This window comes from Ostrea edulis, chromosome 9 (assembly GCF_947568905.1).
Source record: "Ostrea edulis chromosome 9, xbOstEdul1.1, whole genome shotgun sequence".
Lineage (NCBI taxonomy): Eukaryota > Metazoa > Mollusca > Bivalvia > Ostreida > Ostreidae > Ostrea > Ostrea edulis.
This window is the reverse complement of record NC_079172.1, coordinates 6,006,958-6,034,038: the sequence shown is the minus strand read 5'-3', so window position 1 is coordinate 6,034,038 and position 27,081 is coordinate 6,006,958. Positions and strand designations below refer to the sequence as shown.

At 34.3% G+C, this 27,081-nt stretch overlaps 1 protein-coding gene across 2 annotated transcripts; it reads right to left on the bottom strand.

Annotated features, from left to right (window-relative positions):
* Positions 1–452: 452 nt before the first annotated feature.
* On the bottom strand, positions 453–26,608 carry LOC125658829 (protein FAM53A-like). 2 transcript variants are annotated; one of them, XM_048890251.2, is made up of 5 exons: positions 26,516–26,608; positions 10,816–11,088; positions 8,433–8,493; positions 3,606–4,321; positions 453–3,198 (listed from the first exon to the last, which is right to left on the bottom strand). In XM_048890251.2, exons 2-5 carry the CDS (start codon positions 10,957–10,959, stop codon positions 2,920–2,922), a joined length of 1,200 nt encoding a protein of 399 aa, XP_048746208.2. In that variant the 5' UTR covers positions 10,960–11,088; positions 26,516–26,608; the 3' UTR covers positions 453–2,919. The 2 variants fall into 2 exon arrangements, with proteins under 2 accessions (XP_048746208.2, XP_048746210.2); XM_048890253.2 differs by lacking the exon at positions 26,516–26,608 and adding an exon at positions 16,279–16,435.
* Positions 26,609–27,081: the final 473 nt, after the last annotated feature.

Sequence of the window (27,081 nt, the reverse complement as noted above, 5' to 3'; positions counted from 1 at the left end):
AGTCTAGTTTTATTTCTGTTGGAAAATTCCCAGCCATTAAAATCCAAATTTATCAAAATTCATATGCACATTGTTCATATTCATGAGGAAATGGCTATCATTACAATTTGTAGAGATATCAAAGGCAAAAACACTGGAAATGTATAAACATTATATATATATAATATCCTTGATGTCATTCTTCAGAGTAAAAAAGTTTTATTTTAGCATATTTAAAATTTAAAGCAATTGGAGCTAATGCACTACTTTGTGCTATTATATTTAATATATCATCTAAATATCATAATGGATCAATAGATTGATTTTGGCACTCTTTCTTCACTGCCAAAGGTGCAAAATCAAAACTCCAGCTTAAACACACCCAGATACATTGGCTTTCACTTCTGGGAGGAACGTACCTGCCAAAGACAACAGTTTATGTCACTGTCTCCAATACAAGACACAAAACCAGATTGAAACAATTTTCATTTATTAACCACAGATTTTTAACAATGCCATGATCTTTCTCTCTCGCATTAATTACAACACAGTTACACACTTTATAAGCATCTGTATAGTCGCCTGGCTAGTGGACTACAGCTCTGTTCTCTGTACATAGTATGTAAATGTATAGTCCCTGGCTAGTGGACTTCAGCTTTGTTCTCTGTACATAGTATGTAAATGTATAGTCCCTGCCTAGTGGACTACAGCTTTCTCTGTACATAGTATGTAAATGTATAGTCCCTGGCTAATGGACTACAGCTTTGTTCTCTGTACATAGTATGTAAATGTATAGTCCCTGGCTAATGGACTACAGCTTTGTTCTCTGTACATAGTATGTAAATGAGCCCTATACAATCTCCAATCTTCATCTCATTTGCAAAATTTGACACAATTATATGAATATTATTTTTTTTATAAATCAATCGCTCGCTCTCGATTTTGTATGCTTTCCATATTGATCCTAACTGGTTCATTAAATTACATCTATTTATTCAAATAAAGTGTTAAGACTCAATCATCGCTCGCAGCGTATTACATAATGTTTGTTTAATATTGATATAATTATTTGCTTTGTCATCGATTAGGCACTTTTCATGGGTTCTATTTCAAACACTCTGACCACTTTCTACAAAGTTAAAGTGGGAATACTTTTGGCAGTAAATCTGCATTGGAGTTTGTTTATTTCAGACAACAGAGATAGGCTCTTTAAATTTGATACCAGTAATAAAACTGTTGATATGAAGTCAATTATCTGCCATTTGTTCATCAGATATTATGATATGCCATTACATAGAGAGAAGTTGAGTTTTTGACAAATACAATGGGTGCATTCACAGTTCTACTGTTGCTATCCGGTGGTATTAGTATCTACCACTGGTACCTAAGTTTTACCATAAGCTTTGGTAATTAGTATCCTCTTGCATACTGGCAACTGAGCAAGGCATGGTGGGACTCTTATTCATAACTGCCACTGATAAAGATCAAAATAAAAACTCCAAAAAAAGATAAGATGTCAAATAAATCTATCTGACCACCAAATTGACCTTCACACTGTATTAACACAGTGCCTAGTTGTTTTCCCTAAAATTTAAAATGGCTTTTTTAATAATTTTATAATTAATAGTTACTAGTTGCCAAAGGTAGCTTTCTTGAGCTTTGGTTAACATTTTCAAAGCTTTGGAACCATTGACAACCCATGGTAAAATCAGCATGTCTAGAATGTGGGATGTTTCTGAATGCACCCAAATGTTCAATGAAGGTGTAAAAAATGATAGTCTGACACTTGATGCATGAATCCTTAGAAATACTTGGTGAAAACTTCCATGAAAATTTTGAACATATTTCACTATTTAAATGCATTTGGGAGATATATCAATTAAATTAGCTTCTTGATTGTGAAGAGAAGATATAGCCTCTAACTATGGAGCCATAACACTAAGACATGCTTATTTCTGATCTAAGACTGAGTCTCACAAAAGGAAAGTAGTAAAACAAGAGACTGGGATCAAAAGTAAGCTCAGTTCTATGCCCCCCCCCCCCCCCCCCATCCCCCCCCCCCTAGGACCTGCTGATTTTCAATAAAGTTAGTAAACTTCAACAAAACTAGAAAATACCACTTCACACAACTATCTTAGCGGTTGTGTTGCTTGTCAAATTGCACAGATTTTCAAAAATCAAAATGGATTTCAACACTTGCATCTTATAGATGGTACTAAAAATGGACATTGAATGCCATGATATAGTAAAAAATAAACAAATATATGTAAATATAAAAGACTGAGACATATCATACAATCATATTTGTGGGGTTTGCTTCTATAAGTCACACATCTATATAATAAAAAAATAAAAAAAATAAAAAAATAAAAAGTTTTGTCCAATGAATTGCATTTCATTGTAGTTTCAAAAATTCAGAATAAATCCACAGACATCAAGACCCCACAAAATACAATTTTGATTAAAATCAGTTATTGGTCAGAGACAACGTTCCATTTGATACCAGAATGTTTGGTCAGAGATGTAATTCTTTGATGAAATATATGGATAATTTGTGACTGGAATGTGGTTGCCATTTATATGAAATTTTTTATACATGCATCTCCTATATGTTGGTGAAAATTATTTGTAAATGCAACATATTTGATGCCATTGAGGTATATATACACATAAAAATCTTTTTACACTAATATCAATCCAAAGCTATTTGAACACTTACTGTATTTTACATTTTTTTTTAAAATGTCAACTATGTGTATAAAGATGCACTTCTAAGTCAATCTATATTTAATCATAACCACCTGGACGGAAATTATTTTGTAATGAAGAAGAAAAAGATATGTAACTTACGTTCTCTTTTTGTTCCATTGAAAAAAAACCAACATATTTCAAGTTTCAGATTAAAGTTCTATAGATAAATTTTGTCAAGACAAACAAAAGTTAATTTGTCTCAATTTGTTCTAAATCTAAGTCCTCCTGGAGAGGAAAGATTTCCTCCACCTCATCACCCAATAGCTTGACAGGTCCATCTTCAAAGTCAGTGGGGTCAAAATCTAAAAACTCTGCACTGCCTCTCCTTCCCTGCTCCATCTCTGTGATTGGACTTGTGCTGGACTCCATGGCTCGACTCAGAGGAACATCTTTATCCAGAGGAGAACTAGCTATTGGCATGAGACTCATCACAGACTCAAATTCTTCATGGAAACGTGATACCCGCTTCTGCAAACACAGAATAATGAATGAAAATCTATCAAATCTAATTTGATGTTACAATGCATCTATTATGCATACTAGTTTAAGAAAACCTTAATCAGGGATGTGACTGAATTCCTCAAAAATCAGAGGAAAACTGGTCAAAACGGAGGAAAACACCTCACCCTACCTGGAAAAATATCATTTTCTGCCACTTTAGATCAAATCCAGAGTGTTTCATTTTTTCAAAAAATGAGCAAATCAGAGGATTTCCTCTGAAAAGAGGAAAAATCACACCCCTGCTTAATCTTAGTAAATCATATGAATAAACCTTAATGCAAGTAGATCATATGAATATTAAGCCATTTTTTTTTATCATTTGAGCATTCCATTCCAAATTCTACAGCATAAGAAACATGTGTTAAACATTGTACCTCCGTCATTTTTAAGAAATTCAGAGCTGGTCTCTGGTCATGATCTCTTCGTCGTTTGATTCCATACTTTCTGTCATGCAGCACAGATGGTTGTGACCGACACCGAGGAATCCTGTGTCGGTGCGGAGATGACTGAGCTGAACCAATAAACATAGGAACACTGGGTGTTGAACCTGCTGAAGAGCTAGATGAGATTTGGTCCTCATATGAAAGACTACGGTTATCAAATGCATGAAGTTTTTGGTAAGATGAAATGTCATGACGACCTGAACAAGTGGAAGCAGATGAAGGGCGGGGCACTGGTGATTCAGGTGGGGTAAAAATATCTGAGGGTATGTGTAATCCTTGACCTCCTGGCTCATAACGGAAATTTGTGGGAGCTATACTACTAAAATTTGAAGTCTGTTGTGTGGGGTCAACAGTCTCTGAAGGATTTAAGTAACACGGGTTTATGGTCCGTTGTCTGTCATTAGATATCACAGCTATAGGCCTCCAAACATGGGTTTCCTGTGGCTGCCATATTTTAGGAGACATCTTGTCCGCCGGCACTGACAATGAACGGCAGTGCCTCTTTGAGGGTGGGTCAACCTGGCAATTGGAGTTCTTGTCACACACTGACTGCTCCCTGAGGTTATCGGGGTAAACTCCCAAAGGAAAGCCACTTACAACATTGTTGCTCTCATCTGGCTTCAGCTGCACTGTAAACACTTTTTTGTCTGAAAGAAAAATTTTCAGATGTGTTTATTTCAAACTATGAAATATCATTATAATTTTTTGTTTCCATATATCAAAAAGAAACAAAATTTGAAACTGCATTTACACTTCAGGTTTAAAGGCAACTTGTCCTTCCATATGTATCAAAACAGTGAATGTAAAGGAATAAACATACATGAGGAATGGTTATGATGCATAGAATTTTCAAACATGTGTCTGAGCATTTTTAGTTCACTTGCCTAACATGCATGTCTGTGTGGCATAAACTTTTTCACATTTTCATCTTCTCAAGAAAAGTAGTATCAATTTAACAAAACTTGCCAAAAAGCATATACTTATAGGTAATGGGGATTAAAATTTGTTACAAGGGTAAATTCAGGGTACTAAAAGAAAAGACCTATAGAGGAGAAAAATTTTCCTGAAAAAAGTCACATTGTTGTACTTAAGGTAACTTTCATTGAGGAATGTAAAAATAGGCAAATTCTTTAAAAAAAAAAAAAAAAAAGTAAGGTACAACATGCCAAATCATGTAAAGACATAGTGTAGATTCAAAAAGAGTTTGTAGGAAATTTCCTTGAAAATAACAAGGGTTCAAGATTTCAAATCAGATGCAAAATACCATACAGTGGTGATTCCAGTGTGTTAACAGCATAACCCATGGGGCCATAATTAATATTTTATCTGCCTAGAGAATACAATAGCTAAGGTTACATGTAACCTCTGGATTTTTCCTGTTATAGGTATAAACAGAGATCAGTGATTCTTTTTACAAAATGTGCATGACTTTGGAGACCTGGCAATGTGCATGACTTTGGATCTGGCATTGTATGCCAGTATTATAATGGTTTCTACTTAAGCCATGATCTCTCACTCACTTACATAAAAGATAATTGTGATCATTAAATGCAGTGGGCTTTTTCTCTCCCATCATTTACAACTTGAGATTAGGTTTGGAACATACGTAATGTACACAAGTATTATTACCATATTTAACGCTTACAAATTCGAGATTCTATTCAAGGACAAGAACAGCCCATTTTACTTCATTTTCTGTCTCTTCCTAGTGTTTACCCTGGTTTTATCTCATTTACTAATTTGATAATCACAGCGGCAATTGTTATACGAAATAAGTGTCAGGAAAAGTCAATTGTGTGTATTCTATCTTGTGTCAATGTATTGTTAAAGGGGCAAGGACACAAGTTTAGTGGAAAAAATTACTTGGATATTAATTGGTAATATGGTAGTATTTGATGTGTGTAAAACATAGCAACAAACCTACACTTCAAAAACTGACACAAAGAAGTATTTAAAACATTTAAACTTTACGTTTTTAAAACAAGCCCTGTTTATGTTTACATGACTCAGCTATCAACAGGCCACCAAATTTGACGACTTTTACAGTTCTTGCTATTTTGTACTAGCTCCTTTAACTGACTTAGCAATAATCTATGTCAAAATGTTACATGGTATTCGCATAAATTTTAAAAATCTTGGGTGTTCTCACCTTTCTACGTGGTTTACAAGCGTTTCTGTACACTCCTGTATTAAATGCACGTGCATTGATCGTCATACTCTAGATACATTAACACCATGTTTACAAACATGATTTAGGGAGTCAGATTGGATGTAAATACATATTGTATCCTGTGTAAAAATATTTTTAATCCATTTATTAACAAAAGATCTTTTATTTCTATAACAAAAAACTGTCCATTTCAATTGATCAGAAACATGTCCATGCCCCTTTAAATGGGACAATTCTGGAGAATGTGCAAATACTTAGAGATAACAGAGTTGGAACTGTATGTATATGCAAAGAAAAAATATCACTAACTGGTCTGTGAAAACTTCTTCAATCAAAATCCAGTGGATTTGAAATTTATTTCCAATACACCAAAATATTTTGATACTGTCACATTTAAATTTTACTTTCAACAGTTCCACCCTAAAATCCTCAGCAAGTGCTAATACATTACATTCCACTATTCCGCTTTTTATAATTAATCTTTTTTTTTTTTGGCATCTGTTAAAATCAGTTTGTTTCATACAAAAAGTCTCAACAAAATAGAAAGCCAATTTACTTAATGTTTACTTTATATGTAACTAGGAAGAATTTTTTTAACACACTAAAACTGATGTCTCCCCTTGCATTTTCCATAGTTTTTAAAAAAACATTTTTAGGGATCATCATTAAAGTGGAAAATTAAGACTTATCGTACATAACATTCACCTATATATATTATGAATATGTGTTTCAAACAAGGAACAGTGTTGTAAACATATGATAATAAATCAAACATATCAAATATCAAAGGCCTACGTCAGGAGACAACAAAGTTATAGTCCGGACCCAAAAAAATGCCAAAAAACTGTATCATTTCACCTTTACACAAAAGTTCAAGGTCAAAGGTCAGCAAAAATGGCACGCAACACACTGTTTTATCATGGTATACCCATATACCAAATATCAAGTCTCTGTCAAAAAGACAAAAGTTATGGTCTGGACAACAAAAATCCCCCCAAAAATTCTATTATTTGACCTTTACATATGAGGTTGTCAAAAATGGCACACAACACTCTGTCTTATCATTGTATACCCAATAACAAATATCAAAGGCCTAGCGCAAAAATTCTATTTGACCTTTACATAAAAGGTCAAGGTCAAAGGTCATCAACAATGGTATGTGACACACTGTCTTATCATGATATACCCACATACCAAATGACTGTCAAAAGTCAAAAATGTTATGACCTAGCTGGACAAACATTGTATGAGAAGAGAAAATAAGAAGAATTCACACTAAAAAATGTGTCCCCCTTCTTGAAAGGGGGACATAATTTTATTATATGTTCAAATAAGGGAATGGACACCTTTTCAAAAAAAATGTCAGCGTCTTTTCAGATTCTGTGGTCGAATCAAAACTATAAATAATACTGGAAACTCCCTTTTTTCAGTATTGTGATACCGCCACATTTATCTAATTTTACAAGAAAATGTGTCAATGATTATTTTTTTTCACAATCAATAAACTATTTTTATGTTCTAAATACTTGAAAATATGAAGTACTCAAGCTTATCTCAATGTTAAACTACAGTGCTTTGTGCTCATGCACTACCATAACTGCTTTTTATCATCATACCTGTATATATATATCTTAACGGTACCATCAATGCTTATCAATACAGTATTTAAAAATTCAAAAGAACTATTGGTGGATAAATTCAAGAATTTTTTTAACATTCCAAAAAATCACGCCTCAGCTATTTCCTCATTCGCTAAGGTTTAAGAACTTAAATCACTGTGACATAACAATGTACATACGGCTAAAACATGACTGCCTGCTACAAGACATCTAACATCATTTAGTATAGGCTTTGATGTCATAGCGATGACAGACACTATTATGACATCAAGAATCACATGATCAATGTCCTGCTTATTCTTAACTTTCACATTTACTACAAGGGAAATGAACTCCACAGCCATACTTTGCCTCCTACGTTTCCCGGTATAACCCACGATGTTTAGCCGGAGAACACATTTGGTTTCATGTTTGATGGCCACACTAACATAACTTAGTACACAAACATCACTTGCAGAATTTTTTCCCGACTGTGTAGACCAGTCGAACTTTGATAAAAATAATGCATGTCTCATGACTTGATGTAGATCATGTATGCTGAACAAAAAAGAATAAAAGCATTGAATTTCGAGACGACATACACATGTGGCCTAAACTACCAAACTGGTGGTGGATGAAGTGAAATTTTCAATGTGACCTATTTGTACTTCAAGCGCCTGTTTATAAATATGTATTATGTAACACCTGAATGTGATAATATTACATCAAATTCAGTTTAAAATTGGGCCTAAAGTGAAAAACTTATCCATTTTAAATCATAATCACAATACTCTGTAATATCACTTTTATGATATAACATCCTTGATAAGAGTATGTAGATTTAAATTGTGTGATATACTATAAGTTACAGTGACATGATACAATCTAGGAAAAGCATGCTGCAGACAAGTATAGATGTACGAGATGGTCCTTGACACGTGAAATGATATATGGCCTTAATTATTAACTGATACAATGATCTTGCATTACCTGCCCCTGCCAATTTAGCTTCGGCATTACGACTTAATTTGAAACCATCTCCTGGACGGATCTGCAAAAAATCAAGCAAAAAGAACTTCAGAAAATGGCATTATATCGGAATTACCTTCTCTCAAATAATTGACAATTTGCCACTAGCACTGTTGGCAATTTTGCCCAATTTATAAAGTCAACATTTGTTATGAGGATCCCTGTATAAAAAAGCCCTTCTTAGAACAACCATTCTATCACCTGACATTCAAATTGAAAGGTATATGACACATATCCTGTCTACTTATTTGGAAATAATTACAAGATTTGAACACAGACAGTGCGCCAAGTTTTTAATATTTTCTTTTACCTACCTAAGTTGATTCAATCACATGGAACACCGATTTTCTTTTTTCAGGTGAAAGATTCAAGGCCAAAATTTATTGACAGAAAGAGCAGTTTATATGAAAACTTTATTGAAAAATCAATATCTTCCACTATTAATGCCATAGGTTTCAGAACATACATATATTTGGAGATGTTAAATAGAGTGAATATAGAATCAGATGGTATTAAGAGGTGCTAGGTAAATTTGTGTCCCTTCAATATTTATGACCAAAATTGTGGGATGCCAGTTTAACCCCTCCCTTCTTCTACTTTATGATTCATAAAACATCTACGTTCATTTAGTCTTTCCACAAGTTTTTAAATCTAGCAGTTTATAATGTAACATATTTATCACTTAATTTCTTTTCCATTCTTTCTTTTTTCATAAGGAAATATTTGCTATAATCAACTTTTATCAATAATAATTTTTCCACACCATCTAAATTTCTGAGTAGAAGTGTGATGACATTTACACAATGTAACACGATAACACTGCTTCCTCTGTAACTTAAAATCTTCTGATTTATACACTGCAGCCAGTGATGATCCAAAACTAAAACGGTAACATGACGCGAACGCGAAAAATGTTTTATAAATGCCTACTGTTCTGTATCCTTAAATCAGTGTTCAAACAGCTGAAAAATAGATATCATGTCTTTGTGTACTTCACTGCCTTGCTGGTTAGCTGTGACAGCCAATCTGTAGTTTGTGGTTGAATCTCACAAGCATTTTGAACACCATACCCCCCCCCCCCCCCACCCCCAAATGATTTCGGTTGAATCTGCAATTTTCACTGAAACATAGTAAAATCTTTAAAAGTTTTGAATTTCAAAATATTACAGAACATATCGTCCACTTTCCATCCTGAACAGATTTGTCTGTTGTGGTGTATCCACTAAAACTTGTTTGTTTCTTGTTTTTACATTCCATTGGGGAAAGTTTCACTCAAGTAGAGGGTGTCATTAGCTGTATGTGAAGTGCCACAAAATTTTGATCTATGCATAACACTCCTGGCAGTAGCAGCGAGGGTTCTTTGTTGTACCAATGCCAGTGACATGGGACCTCCGTTTTTTAAGGTCATATCCGAAAGAGTTGTGGCTTTCACTTGGAAAGCCAGGAGCTTGGCAAATGAACAGTGCTACCTATATTATATATTATACATTTAACGTTTGACAAAAGTCCTGACTGATGGACAACATATTAAATACCCCCAGAAATGCAGCATAAATCACACTTTGAGAGGAATTCATCCCAAAATTACAGGAAAGCTTCACTGACACAGATATTCATAAATACAGTATTTAACACAAAATAAAACATCATTGCAAATCGAGATAGCTAGGGTATTGTGTTCACAGTATTGTTAAACACCTAACCATGGTCTTGTCAGTGTTTGTATTCTTTAAAGACTGTCCTAAAGGTGTTTTTTTTTTTAATTCAATTTAAAGGCTTCTCAATATTACAATAATATGGATAGATCTCTTTATTTAACTAAACATTTGAGATCATAGACCTTCTTTATACGGGTCACAAATAGAGATATAAAGCACCTCTTGGTTCAGTTGGTACATGCAATGCACATACTAAACATACATTTCAAAATGTTCATGAAGGGTGTCATTCAGGCTTGATAAGTAATAAATCTTGAAAAAATGACTCACAATCCAAAACCATGTAAAAATAAAAATCAAATCAAATAGTAACATAATATTTTATACACTACCATGTACTGTGAAATTTTCTTGTGGATTTCATTATCCGCTCCTATTCTTTGCAGAAATTTAAAATGGGTCTCATATTGATTTATTTCATAGCTCTAATATATGAAAGAGTGAAGTTGTTATTTCAATGTGTCAGGACATCAAAAACAAAAGACTGAAATTCCCCTGTATGAAACAAGAGTTTGCATGTAAATACTTAATAGTATAATGACCACTTTATATGACACATCCTCCTACTGATGGATGTTTAAAATAAATTAAATAGGTATCTAAATTTTCAGACTTATGGTACTTACAAACTTAATTTGAGATGCATTCTGACTGGTAGAGGATTCCTCCAGTGATTGGTCATGAAATTTCTTCGCCAAAATATCCATGGCCAGGACAGTGCCGCCCTCCACCGGCTGAGGGAACAATTCTCGTGCCACAAAAGATGACATTGCTCCCAGAAAAATAATCACTCGTTATCACAGAGATGCTTAGGTACAAACCGAGTCATTGTGTCAGGACATGTAACCTTTAAGAGCTACTTTAGTCCTCCATAATTCATAGTTTTTCCACAATCACACCTGAAATAATAAAGCAGTCATATTCAATAATACAGTGGTTCACGCGGATAATTGTTCCATGGGTCTATGTTAGAAACAGCCCCGACTCCAGCACAAAAATATTTTCCGGCCTCAGCAACTAAGAGAAGGATGAGAAAAATCAATGTGCCCTGACTGTTTTATTGCCAAGATCAGATTACACGCTTTTTCTCTGTGCAATCATGAAAGAGTAGATTACACACTCAAAAGTCAAATGAGTTTGTCTAACTGCGACATGGTACCTGAAATACTGTAAAAATGAGTGAGTCCACAAAATTTCTCCCCTAATCTAACATACTTCATTGATTTCCATGTGTTCAATCAACATTTATGGCCTCCAGCCAAGTATGCACAAAAAATCAACGACAAAAATTCCATATAACATTAAATCTAGCTGAAGTGTTCTGTCATTTCGGTATTGACTTCAATTAGACAATTACCAATCAAAAGCTAGGAGCACAGAAACACACCACATATATATCACATCTATTCACTTTACCAAATGGCCTGTACCACACACCTCAGTTCAATGCCTTTCCATGTAAACCAGGTATTCTAAAGTACTACAAACAAACAGTTGTAGAACCTTTTTACTACTCGATAATTTCTCAGCACGAGTAATTCCCGCGGGGCAATGTGCCAAGCTTTAAAAATCATTAGATACAGGTGTGGTGACAAAAAGACGACATTTGTCCTGCTACACACGATGTACACTCGTGGAACTAATTCCGATGTATACTCGTGGAACTAATTCCGTCATTTACTGCAATACACAAGGTCACATGATATGTTTGTACAGACCACGCAAAGCACTTTATATAGATTAAAGAATTACAAACTTCTTACACTACAAAGATTAAATAAATTAAACTATTATCGGAATCATACAATTACAAGTTCTTTACTTACACTACATGATTTATGTGTTAGCGTTTTTACAATGCGGAATTCAAATTTTCTATGCCTTTTAATAATTTTTCTTGGACAAATTAGTATACAAACATTGGATTTGTACATGTTTAAACCATTATCTTACAGTGTAAACAATCAAGACAGCCCCGAGGGTATATTGACATATTTAAGAACACAGAATACTTGTCAAAATAACACTTAATTCTGAGTACCATACAGGTAGGGGCTCTGTTTCTACAGGGTTTTAACTTATTACATCATTAGGTGGCCCACCATCAAAAACAAGAAAGATTTAATAAGTTATTTCATTTGTAAATCAAAACTCTACCAAAGAAAAAGGATCAAATCAGTTTCTACACAACAAACAACATCAATTTCATTGTACTCATGAATAAGACCCAAACTCCTTCATTATCAATTGAAGGGGGTGACTAAAACGGTTGTTAAGATTTAAGCTATATTTACTCATCCTATTTGACAATGACAGGAGGAGGGCAGTTGCAATGCTTTCAAATATGAATATTTTAAGGATTTTGTAAATATGGTTTAAAGATTGGCAAATATACAATGTATTAGCATTTCAAATGATAGCCACAAAGCACTTCACATGATAAGGTACTGGGAAATCATTTTTTCTTCCAAGGACTCTGTACATCCATCATGTCCATGCAGAAAAACAATTCCAGTAATCGGATGCATTGTACAGCGCATGGAAATTGACCGTTCACTGATGAATACGATAATAAATTGCTGATTCAAATTTAAGAAGGTATGTTACACCAGAGAAATTTGATATGGATGAAAAGGGGAGGATATGTACAACAATATTTTGAAATCATAAACTTTCAAATTTACTTTATTTAGTAAAAAAAAATAAATGCAGATTTAGTAGAAAGCAATCAGAAAAAAATTTAAAACCCCTGCTGGACTCGAACCCATGATCTACAGTTCAGTAGTCGATGTGCTAACCTACTGAGCTACTCGGCTAGTTCATGAGTTTTGAAATGAATTTGCAAATATTGCTGATATTTATATTTTCATTCGTGTTTTAAAAGGAAGTTACCTATTATGATGAAGTAGAGTACCTCCTTAACTCCATAACATTTTCCATACATTTTCTTCCTATCAGTGACTATTTGTCACCAAAATTAATGCTAATTAGATACAGGCTAATTAATATTTCATGTCTGTCAGATATTATTTTGTTTATTTTGCCTGCTTTTATCCCTTTTTGCTATAATATTTTCAACAACTTTAATTTTTTAAGTTCATTCACAAGTTCATAAAAAAATTACAAAAATAACTAATATGTTCTTACTTTTGTGTTGTCCAAGTAAACAAATACTTGGAAACTTGCAGTGCAAATCCAGATTCCTTTCTTCTGATAAGCTACTTGATACATATCAATAAAATCAATATTCTTTGCCATTTAATCAATACTGAAATTCTCCTCAATAACTTGAAGACCATTCTGTAATTCATTTTGACAGTGACTCCCCTGAATTCATTTTGACAGTGACTCCCCCGAATTCATTTTGACAGTGCCTCCCCTAATTCATTTTAACAGCACCTCCCCTGAATTCATTTTAACAGCACTTCCCCTGAATTCATGTTGACAGAGACTCCATTGAATTCATTTTGACAGTGCCTCCCCTGAATTCAATTTGACAGCGACTCCCCTGAATTCATTTTGACAGTGACTCCCCATAATTCATTTTGACAGTGACTCCCTATAATTCATTTTGACAGTGACTCCCCTGAATTCATTTTGAAAGTGACTCCCCTGAATTCCTTTAGACAGTGACTCCCCTTGAATTCATTTTGACAGTGACTCCCCTGAATTCATTTTGACAGCGACTCCCCTGAATTCATTTTGACAGCGACTACCTTGAATTCATTTTGACAGTGACTCCCCTGAATTCATTTTGACAGCGACTCCCCTGAATTCATTTTGACAGCAACTTCCCTGAATTCATTTTGACAGTGCCTCCCCTGAATTCAATTTGACAGCGACTCCCCTGAATTCATTTTGACAGTGACTCCCCTGAATTTATTTTGACAGTGCCTCCCCTGAACTCATTTTGACAGCGCTTCCCCTGAATTCATTTTGACAGCGCTTCCCCCGAATTCATTTTGACAGTGACTCCCCTGAATTCATTTTGACAGTGACTCCCCTGAATTCATTTGACAGCACCTCCCCTGAATTCATTTTGACAGTGACTCCCCTGAATTCATTTTGACAGCGCCTCCCCTGAATTCATTTTGACAGCGCCTCCCCTGAATTCATTTTGACAGCACCTCCCCTGAATTCATTTTGACAGTGACTCCCCTGAATTCATTTTGACAGTGACTCCCCTGAATTCATTTTGACAGCGCCTCCCCTGAATTCATTTTGACAGCGACTCCCCTGAATTCATTTTGACAGCGACTCCCCTGAATTCACTAAATTAACACGTTTTACACTGTTCTACTGTATAGTTGTTACATCAAATGGGTCTAACAAGTTTGAGAGCAATTCGAGCCATTAAAAGAAACAAGAGCCCATAGGCCACATCGCTCACCTGAGTTACCTTGACCCATATCTGAAGACTTTCCATATATATCTGCATGTAAAACCTTAGTCTGTATTGTGGCCCCAACCTACTCATGGAGGCCATGATTTTACAAACTTAAATCTGCACTATGTCAGGAAGCTTTCATGTAAATCTCAGCTCTTCTGGCTCATTGGTTCTTGAGAAGATGATTTTTAAAGATTTTCTCTATTTATTCTCATGTAAAACTTTGATCTCCTATTGTGGCCCCAACCTACCCCTGGGGGCCATGATTTGAACAAACTTGAATCTGCACTATGTCTGGAAACTTTCATGAAAATTTCAGCTCCTCTGGCCCAGTGGTTCTTGAGAAGATTTTTAAATGACCCCACCCTATTTTTGTGATTATCTCCCCTTTGAAGGAGGCATGGCCCTTTATTTGAACAAATTTGAAAGCCCTTTACCCAAGGATGCTTTTGGCCAAGTTTGGTTATAATTGGCCCAGTGGTTCTCGAGAAGAAGATGAAAATGTGAAAATTTTACGACGACAGACAAATTTTGATCAGAAAAGCTCACTTGAGCCTTCGGCTCAGGTGAGCTAAAATCATGTGCAGCCCTGGATCCTCCACTGCATACCTGGGATTTGTAGTGGCCTCCAGCACCCATATCAGTAAATGAATTGCATATTTACATTCCAAATGTCCACAATAACTATTTCTTTATGTAGATAAGACAACATTTCAGAATACAGAATGTTATCTGATAGTATAATCCAAATTCAACCCTGCAGTGTGCTTAGCCCAGTTAAAACTCTACAAATTGAGTCAGGCATGTTGAAGTCATGAATACTATTCAGCATCAATGAACATTTCCTAAATTTTTTGGATAAAATTGTCAGTTTTTAGGGCTGCCAAGGAACCAGACCTGTACATCATAACTTGGGCATATTTGAAAAACAAACATGTACCTGTCTATATTTGAAATACATGTACCAGAGCATTTTTGAAATTCATGTACCAGAGCATTTTTGAAATTCATGTACCAGAGCATTTTTTTAAAATATATGTACAAGACCACGTGTCAGCACATATTTTAACCAAAATAAACATTGTTTCAAGGAAGTTTATAAGCATAGAGAAAGATGTGCTCAATCATTCAGTGAATATTTAACTAAAAGCACATGATAACCTGCCAGTAGAACAATAGGAATTTTTCAGTAAATTATTAATCTAAAAGTTTTCTCAAAAACATCTCATTTCTTGTAAACCATCACAAACTTTATATAAAAGGGTCAGAATCTACACATTTCATAGTCATTATACAGTGAAGCTCAATTCATAAATAAACCTCAAGAAAATCGGGTTGTATAGTCCTGTATAAAAACGACGGAATCAGCTGTAAGTGATCATTATATACTACCAGCTCCAATAGCTACTGCCCAGTTTAGTACACTTTTACTGAGAGTATCAGAGATGACACAATACTCTAAAGATCCACAAATCCACTCTGAGTCTATACAGGCAATGATAAAATGTTTATATTTTTATTCATTACTACACCTACTTTTCCTCCCCTCAGGCTCTAGTCTATAGACTGCGAATGACTAAAAGCAATCAAATGACACGTACATTGATACACAAATCATATCTAACATCCCTGCTTTTTTTTGATAACTTCAGTATGTTATTTTGTCTCTACCTTTCCTACATGCGATCACCCACTCACTTACTTGGAACAGCCAGAGAGGGGGGTCACAAATGTCCTACAGAACAGGTCTCACTATTGAGTCATCACCATTATTTCCCAAAAGAGCTGCTTCCAGCACTAATGTAATAATATTTCCAACCTGTACGGGAAATAGACCTCGCCAATATTTGCACTGCAGGAAGACAAGAGCTGGATGGGGTCCAAGTCGTGAACAATGGCAGTCCACATATACACAATTAGAGGCCTAACCTCTTATTAAAGGTCATTTATTTCCAATCTTTCACAATAGCACCAGCTCCAAAGATATTTAAATATGTCAAAACCAAACTGCCTTCGTAATTAAATATGTCAACTGAAGTTTGTACACAAGAAAGCCATATCAAATAAACAATTTGTGAAGAGTGAATGCTTTTTATATATTTCCACTACACGTAGCAGAGCTATCTATACTCTTTTGACATTCACTCCACTCACTTGTACGCATATATAATCGCCTTTTAAAACAGTATGCATTGAATTGTGTCTGCGTAGTAATTAGTTTCCATTCAAAACTAAACTTGCAATTTAATCCGGCTTTGCATGTACACAATAACATATTCTGATTACCTATGGAAAAAAAATCTCTCCATTTCAGACATCAATTTTCTGCTTCTGTTCTACGAGCAAGTTATGACAGTACATTGTATTCAAACATTATACAGGTATCATAGCATGATTATCAGATCGGAAAATTTTACAGAGAAAATTGAAGGGAAATGTAGACGACCATTGATTTTGCACAGTCCAGTACCGGCATTTTAAAGTTGGCAGTGTGACTGACCAATAACTTAAGATACCAGAAATACAGGTACACAGCCTGATATACCTCATAATTACACACACTAAACTGTCAGTACACAGCCTGATATACCTCATAATTACACACACTAAACTGTCAGTACACAGCCTGATATAACTCATAATTACACACACTAAACTGTCAGTACACAGCCTGATATACCTCATAATTACACACACTAAACTGTCAGTACACAGTCTGATATACCTCATAATTACACACTAAACTGTCAGTACACAGCCCGATATACCTCATAATTACACACACTAAACTGTCAGTACAAAGCCTGATATACCTCATAATTACACACACTAAACTGTCAGTACCCAGCCTGATATACCTCATAATTACACACACTAAACTGTCAGTACCCAGCCAGATATACCTCATAATTACACACACTAAACTGTCAGTACCCAGCCAGATATACCTCATAATTACACACACTAAACTGTCAGTACCCAGTCTGATATACCTCATAATTACACACACTAAACTGTCAGTACCCAGCCAGATATACCTCATAATTACACACACTAAACTGTCAGTACACAGCCCGATATACCTCATAATTACACACACTAAACTGTCAGTACACAGTCTGATATACCTCATAATTACACACACTAAACTGTCAGTACACAGCCTGATATACCTTATAATTACACACACTAAACTGTCAGTACCCAGCCAGATATACCTCATAATTACACACACTAAACTGTCAGTACACAGCCAGATATAACTCATAATTACACACACTAAACTGTCAGTACCCAGCCAGATATAACTCATAATTACACACACTAAACTGTCAGTACACAGCCTGATATACCTCATAATTACACACACTAAACTGTCAGTACACAGCCTGATATACCTCATAATTACACACACTAAACTGGTAATACACAGCCCGATATACCTCATAATTACACACACTAAACTGTCAGTACACAGCCAGATATACCTCATAATTACACACACTAAACTGTCAGTACACAGTCTGATATACCTCATAATTACACACACTAAACTGTCAGTACACAGCCCGATATACCTCATAATTACACACACTAAACTGTCAGTACACAGTCTGATATACCTCATAATTACACACACTAAACTGTCAGTACACAGCCTGATATACCTCATAATTACACACACTAAACTGTCAGTACACAGCCAGATATACCTCATAATTACACACACTAAACTGTCAGTACACAGCCAGATATAACTCATAATTACACACACTAAACTGTCAGTACCCAGCCAGATATAACTCATAATTACACACACTAAACTGTCAGTACCCAGCCTGATATACCTCATAATTACACACACTAAACTGTCAGTACACAGCCAGATATACCTCATAATTACACACACTAAACTGTCAGTACACAGTCTGATATACCTCATAATTACACACACTAAACTGTCAGTACACAGTCTGATATACCTCATAATTACACACACTAAACTGTCAGTACACAGTCAGATATACCTCATAATTACACACACTAAACTGTCAGTACACAGCCAGATATACCTCATAATTACACAAACTAAACGGTCTTGTTGGCTTGTAAATTATGTGAAAATCGTCGCATAACATGCATTATTATGCATTCTAATATCATGAGTGCTTTCAGAATGTGTTGTATCACTTACAAAGTACAAGTATTGAGTAATTACACATATTTTTTTATACTTCTGTCCAATGTAAATCGAAATACCATTACATAAAAAAAGATTAATATCTCAAAGATTCAAATACTCTTCTCTAATCAGCCAGAGTTGTGGTCCCATACTTTGTTTAAGTTTTGTAATTTGCCAGCATCATCTGCTCATTTTCTGGTATTGATCGATGAGGTTACAATGATCACTGTATCACTGTAGAAATCTGTTAAAAAACTGGCATACACAATCTGTTCTATCTTATCCTGGTGCTACAACTAAACACAATCTGTTCTATCTTATCCAGGTGTACAACTATACACAATCTGTTCTATCTTATCCTGGTGTACAACTATACACAATCTGTTCTATCTTATCCTGGTTCTACAACTATACATAATCTGTTCTATCTTATCCTGGTGCTACAACTAAACACAATCTGTTCTATCTTATCCAGGTGTACAACTATACACAATCTGTTCTATCTTATCCAGGTGTACAACTATACATAATCTGTGTTATCTTATCCTGGTGCTACAACTATACACAATCTGTTCTATCTTATCCTGGTGTACAGCTATACACAATCTGTTCTATATTATCCTGGTGCTATAACTATACACAATCTGTGTTATCTTATCCTGGTGTACAACTATACACAATCTGTTCTCTCTTATCCTGGTGCTACAACTATACATAATCTGTGTTATCTTATCCTGGTGCTACAACTATACACAATCTGTTCTATTTTATCCTGGTGCTACAACTATACACAATCTGTGTTATCTTATCCTGGTGCTACAACTATACACAATCTGTTCTATCTTATCCTGGTGCTACAACTATACACAATCTGTGCTATATAATCCTGGTGCTACAACTAAATACAATCTGTTCTCTCTTATCCTGGTGCTACAACTATATATAATCTGTTCTATCTTATCCTGGTGCTACAACTATACACAATCTGTTCTATCTTATCCTGGTGTACAACTATACACAATCTGTTCTATCTTATCCTGGTGCTACAACTATACACAATCTGTGCTATATAATCCTGGTGCTACAACTATACACAATCTGTTCTATCTTATCCTGGTGCTACAACTATACATAATCTGTTCTATCTTATCCTGGTGCTACAACTATACACAATCTGTGCTATATAATCCTGGTGCTACAACTAAATACAATCTGTTCTATCTTATCCTGGTGCTACAACTATACACAATCTGTTCTATCTTATCCTGAATGCTACAACTATACATAATCTGTTCTATCTTATCCTGGTGCTACAACTATACAAAATCTGTTCTATCTTATCCTGGTGTACAACTATACACAATCTGTGTTATCTTAATCTGGTGCTACAACTATACACAATCTGTTTTATCTTATCCTGGTGCCACAACTATACACAATCTGTGCTATATTATCCTGGTGCTACAACTATACACAATCTGTTCTATCTTATCCTGGTGCTACAACTATACACAATCTGTTCTATCTTATCCTGAATGCTACAACTATACATAATCTGTTCTATCTTATCCTGGTGCTACAACTATACACAATCTGTTCTATCTTATCCTGGTGCTACAACTATACACAATCTGTGCTATCTTATCCTGGTGCTACAACTATACACAATCTGTTCTATCTTATCCTGAATGCTACAACTATACATAATCTGTTCTATCTTATCCTGGTGCTACAACTATACAAAATCTGTTCTATCTTATCCTGGTGTACAACTATACACAATCTGTGTTATCTTAATCTGGTGCTACAACTATACACAATCTGTGTTATCTTAATCTGGTGCTACAACTATACACAATCTGGTTTATCTAAATTTTATCCTGGTGCTACAGTTCTGCAACTACAGCTAGGAGTCCTTGACATACAGTGTTTCATTTCTGATTGTTATGTAAATGTTTCTATGAGAGAGTGTGACTGTTAAAAGTGTGTATACACCTGTAGCATTTGAAGGTACTAAAAATGTTTTTATATACAATCCTCAACATAAAGGTACTAAAAATGTTTTTATATACAATCCTCAACATAAAGGTACTAAAAATGTTTTTATATACAATCCTCAACATAAAGGTACTAAAAATGTTTTTATATACAATCCTCAACATAAAGGTACTAAAAATGTTTTTATATACAATCCTCAACATAAAGGTACTAAAAATGTTTTTATATACAATCCTCAACATAAAGGTACTAAAAATGTTTTTAGATATAATCCTCAACATAAAGGTACTAAAAATGTTTTTATATACAATCCTCAACATAGAGGTACTAAAAATGTTTTTATATACAATCCTCAACATAAAACGTAGGAAGCAGTAATGCTTAACAATGAAAATTTAACCCCCTGATCAGCAAATATTTTCAATGGCCTTGTATTTAGTTGAACTAATCCCCATGAATCACTAGCAGTGGGAAGGCTCTCCGACAGGTTTTTCCAATGTTTGAACCCTTTCAATTATTCTACCCTGCCAATGCACATGTGTGACAATCAAACACATTATCAACTGCTAAACTGTAACTCTCTCAGGAAAATATGGGGATAAACATTTTTTTTTCTGACACTACAATTCTGCAACTTACACATTATGTACAGATGTATAAATTAAGACGCGTACTGATATGATTATATAATAGTCATCTTCTGATGTAAATCTTAGAAAGAATATTTCAAAAGCATTTAAACAACAAACTGTTGATAAAAATAGTCTCTAGCAAGACTAGCAATGAACAATTACTGTTTAAGCATCAGTTACACATCTATTCAACTTCCTAGCCCTCCAGATAAATATAGACCTACTTGATTTTACTCAGGCATTTGCTTTCAGTTTATTATAAGCTGATTGATCAACCATTATCCATAAACATATGTCCATGACAGTTGGAACAAGAGTAGCATGTAAACCGGATTTAACATTTAAGCAGATCATAAAACAAGATAGTGCAGAAATTATATATATATATATATATATAATTTAAAACAATAAAATCCAAAATGGTCATATAATAATCAACGATCAGTTCCTGCTAGTACTTTCACCTTACGGCTCTTCAGGCAGTATGTCTTGAATGTTCATAGTTACATAGTAATGTGCGTATATATATATATTTATTCATATATAAAATTTGTAAAAAAAAATTTAAAAAAAGAAACCCCAATTCAGTATTGGATACAGTAAATATATTATGACAATGTGTTATGATGCTACCATTGTAATTTATAATGACATCACAAAAGACAATTACGTCAGAATATGTTGACATTACTTAGCAATTTTGTATTTCATTTCATATTTGTCTGAAGAGGCATTAAAGTTGAAAGTATTTGTTGTGAAATGTTATTCTAGTTTTCTATTTCTTGATTTATATTATTGGAGATCGATATGTGTATTAAAATTATGACATTTTTATCATACTACTATTTTGTAGATTTGTTTACATTTATTTCTGGATTACATATACACTGTGTACAACACTCAACATATCAGATTTGAATAGAGGACATTAGAGGTATGAGGTCAAATAATGATATAGAAATATAGAAATATACAAAGCACTAAATTGACAAACAACACAAACAATACGAAATTGTCAAATTTTCAGGACATATTGTCCCCTCTTCAAGATGACAGAATATTTACATAGAGCGCTCTTGATTTGTACACCTTTCCATAATCAAGAGCAAAGGTGTAAACTTTTTAATGTACACCTTCTACACCATGTTCAAGACATGTGTTGATAAATGCACTCAAAAATTCAATATGGCTGACATATGGCGAGACGGAAAATTTGCAGATGTTTTTTCCCGTATTTTGTTAGTTGTAAAATATATAAGAGAATAATTCTAGTGTACTTTATGTAGTCATTTACAAGATTTTAAAATGTATTTTAAAGAATAAATGAAAACGATTGATATTTCATACAATCATCAAAAAACAAGTTCGGTGCCAAAAAACAAATATTTTGGAGTATGACCTGGTATTTCTCTATATGTTTAGGTAGAGCAGTTTTTTTATTAAACTGTTCAAATTAAAATTTTGTCATTTTAACAAGCTTTTATGTATTTTTCTCATGCTATTCAACGAAAATGTGCAATTTTCTGATGATGATATACACTTTTGTTTTTGTATGTCTGAAATCTTTAAAAATTGGGAAACATATATATTTTCTTCGGTTATTGATTAAATTAACCTATATTAAGTAGAAATCAATAAAACTTTTCTACTTTGAACCATTAATTTTGGTACGTCCCGTGAGGGCGTAGCTACCTTAAAATCGTTAATTCTCCAATGTGGATCTCCTCAGCTGCTTAACATCCATTTTGAATAAAACTACACTACACTACACCAAACTGCAATTGATTATAAGGTGTAAACCGACTACACCCGGTGAACAACGGTGTAGGCAAATCAAGCACGCCCATTTAAATGAAAATTATACATACACTAAAATATCTGTATCTTGGATATAAATTATCTTGAACACCCCGCTTATATCAAAGTTGATCACTGGTCCTTGCTGTTTTCCCTATATAAATGATCTATAAAGAACTCCCGATATCTCGAACACAGTAATCTCGAATACCCCATTATGTCGAAATATCTTAAAGGTCCTTGGGGCCCTGATTTCGCCTTGTTTGTCTTGATATGCAGTCAATTTTCCAGTCTGCTAAACATACCTGGTCTCATTAATTCACACATTCTCTTAATATGTTTCTATATGTTTATTTGATGCACAACATTTGCACTATGAATAATAATCAAATTGTTGTCTTCTGTTATCTTTTATCCCAGTAATAAATTAATTAAAACATTTCCATTTCTTTCTTTTTCCGAAAAACATTCCATTGCATATAGTTTGTATCTAAAATAAAATATCTGCACAGATCTCCTGCTTACGATATTGACCCAAGCTTGAATGAGATGTAGCTATTGCATTGTAGTTAAAGAACCTATCACATAAGAAACAAAAAATAAAAAAGTAAAAAGATAAAATCACGGCAAAAATGTGCAATATTCAACGATGTTTTAAGTATTGTTCAATATACTGTGTGTTCTTCTTCCTACATTGGCAATCGCTTAAAACTTTGTTTCACGCCAGAGGTTGAAGTCTTGTCTTTACTGTGTTGAGACATGTTTAATAATGAAAATTTTTGTGCCTCTTTTTTTATGCAACTGTCATCATAATTGTTTAATTTAGTTCACTGTGTTTCTCCATTTGATAAAGCATAAATTATTCAATACATTATCGTTTTAATGATTATCAATTTCAAGGGCACTTAACATCTTTGCATTTATAATTATTCTATCAAACTGTTATTCATTAAAACACTATCCATGATATCGTGTGGGAGTATGAATAATTAGCAGTGAATTAACCCATTTTATGTTCGAAGACTGCACTAAATACCCAAGCTGTCATACCAATTACCATGGCACGGAAACCATGCATATGGTGGGGGTTACTTTATAGCAATTGCCAGTTAGAACTGATGTGAATAGCCAAAGGCAAGAACGTGTGAAGTAATGGGACTAGGTATGTCTAATAGACCGGAAAATTGATTGCATTTCGATACAAACAATGTGAAATTAGAGCTTGGGATCATAAAGGCACTTCAACATCAGTGGGATATTCGAGATTAACATGTTCGAGATATCAGGAGTTTTATAAATCATTTACATAGGGACTACGGCCAGGACCGGTGATTGACTTCGACATAAGCAGGATATTCAAGATAACCCATATTCAAGATTAATATTTAATTTTTACTGTATTTAACCTTAAAGACCATGATGTCCCATGTCACGATAGGTGTTTGCACAATAAAAAAAGCCTTATTGCTATATGACCATAAGTGCCAGATGCTATAGGTCAAATTTTGTGGCACTTACCCAGCGATTCATTTTGATGTGTATCCTGCGTGAATTACGAATTAGATTTGTTTAGTTAATCCTGCGTAAATTACGCATTTCATTTTGGTGTGTATCCTGTGTGAATTACGCATCAGATTTGTTCAGTTACTGAGGATGCGTGATTTCAATAAGTGTCTATCCCAACAGATACATAAAATAAATGTGTAGTATTTTCAATTTCTTTCCAGTAATTAGAATGAAATCCGAGCTCCAAAAAAACTAGACACTCAATATGTTCCGAATGACAAGAATTATAATAGCGAGCGAAACCTCGCTCCAATCATTACACAATTGATTCACGCGATTTGCTCTTCATCAGCTGAAAAATGATGGGGACTACCCATAATGTTTCCGGAAAAATGTCGCCGTCACTGCGGTATACTTCACTGTAGATAAATCAAATAAATAGTTTGGAAAGTATCACAAATGATTTTAAATTCCAGACAAGCTTCGTACATTTTGTTGTGGATTTGAAAGAAAATAATCGCAGCTAATGATGACATCACAATGCAATGTTTACATCAACCACGTTATATTTCCCGCGTTAAATGAATTGCCACAAGTTGTATTGTAATATGTAATGGGTCTTCGTTCGACACAACGGTCACACCGTAAACATATTAAGTTGTAGTCTTATTAGTGAACACGCTTTAAATTAACCAGTGAACACCATAATATATGACAGTACTTACCCTTCACACAATACCACCTAAAAAATAATAAAACTTTTACCTAATCAGGGAAAGCCAACAACTTACTAACATTGACAGTAACGGTACGAACCAAGGGAAAAAAAACAAACATCAAGATCGATCAAAAGGTTAAGAAAATTTGAAAGGTTAGAGAGTTTCAACAGAAATCACTATTGAACAGTTTATTCCTGTCTACGACTGGAAAAGATCGGCAGAAATGGAAAACTATTCATGTACTGCAGAATCTAACATAAACCAAGCTAAGAAGCAGGCGTTTTGTTGACACCCAAAGGAAACTTATGCATGTCAACATGTGCACTTAGGACAAAAGGAATTTTAGTTGAAAAAGCATTAGGGGTGCGGAAATCCGATGTATTCTTTAAAGGGGGATGACAAAATTAAGTTTGTTCCTAAGCTTGTTTCGTTTTTACCAGTGATTTTCAGACTGTTAGTTTGAAAGAATAAAATCTGAACTCATTGATTTTGACTTGGGACTCATTATTACAATCAAAAGGGGTCTAACAGACCCATTATAACCATTTTGATCACTGCTTACCTGAGGTTGGTGATGTTTCTACATGAGTGAAAATTTTAAAATGCTCAGATGAGACGTAAAACAACTACAAATCACAGGTGCTTGGGTCATAATATATGAATATGCATCTAAATTTACATATGTATAAGGTTAGATGTGTATTCATATATTATGACCCAAGCACCTGTGCTTGGGTCTGTGCACAAGCAAAAAACCATTTTGACAAGTGTTGTACAGTTAATGAGTTATCTTGTGAACTCATCTGAAAGTGTCATACTATAAATCATGTAAGCCGGATTACATAGCTTTTTGTCAACACTTCGTACCTGAAGCCAAATAATTTTACCAACAAATACAGAACAGCGTGTCAACCTGTCAATATTTCTTACGGTCACTTCCATCCATGTACACAAAAAATCTAGAAACCTAGCCCGACTCTTTATATTGTAATTAGGCCTAGTACACAAGTATTTTTGGGCTTTGTTATTTTGACATAAGACAATGCCGATAATTGTATATATTATATCACTTGGGCTCTGTAAATGCACCATTCGAACACCTACCCTGGTTCACTCGTCAACCCTTCTTCGCCACCGAGTTCATTTTCTTTTTTTGCTAAAAAGTGACGTAACATCCGGTCACAGCACAGATGGCATGGTAGAAAACGTGGTGTCGACTCTGTAGGCCTATATAATGTAGGCAGGTTTAATTTTTAATATATTCGATCAGTGCATACTATCTATTCAAGATATATTACTGGATTCAGGTACTCTTCACACAATTGCTCTGAAAAAATATAGTTCCATACATGATCAGCAGATACAGGATTACAACAAATGTATAGAATATCGACGTGTGTGTAATACGTGGGAGAAAACAAAATTAAAGTCAAATGTTTTTAAGAAAAATCACTTTTCCCCTAGAAATGTATATAAGAAGTGTTCATATTCCTACGCTAGCTGCCTCCTCAGTCTTTTCACGAAATATAGGTCATTCTTCGATTGAAAATTTTTTCACGATTGATTATACTATTGCATTAATTATATTACTTTGATGAATATTGTTCGTTAATTATCATACAATTTCTTCTGAGAGAGAATGTTAATCATTAATTTATGTGGGGTTTTCC

Coding starts and splice junctions, on each gene's coding strand:
- LOC125658829 (XM_048890251.2), bottom strand. CDS start 10,959: ATGTCATCTTTTGTGGCACGAGAATTGTTCCCTCAGCCGGTGGAGGGC. Junction 8,494..10,815: donor ATGCATCTCAAATTAAGTTT/GTAAGTACCATA, acceptor GATTTTTTGCAG/ATCCGTCCAGGAGATGGTTT. Junction 4,322..8,432: donor AGCTAAATTGGCAGGGGCAG/GTAATGCAAGAT, acceptor TTTTTCTTTCAG/ACAAAAAAGTGTTTACAGTG.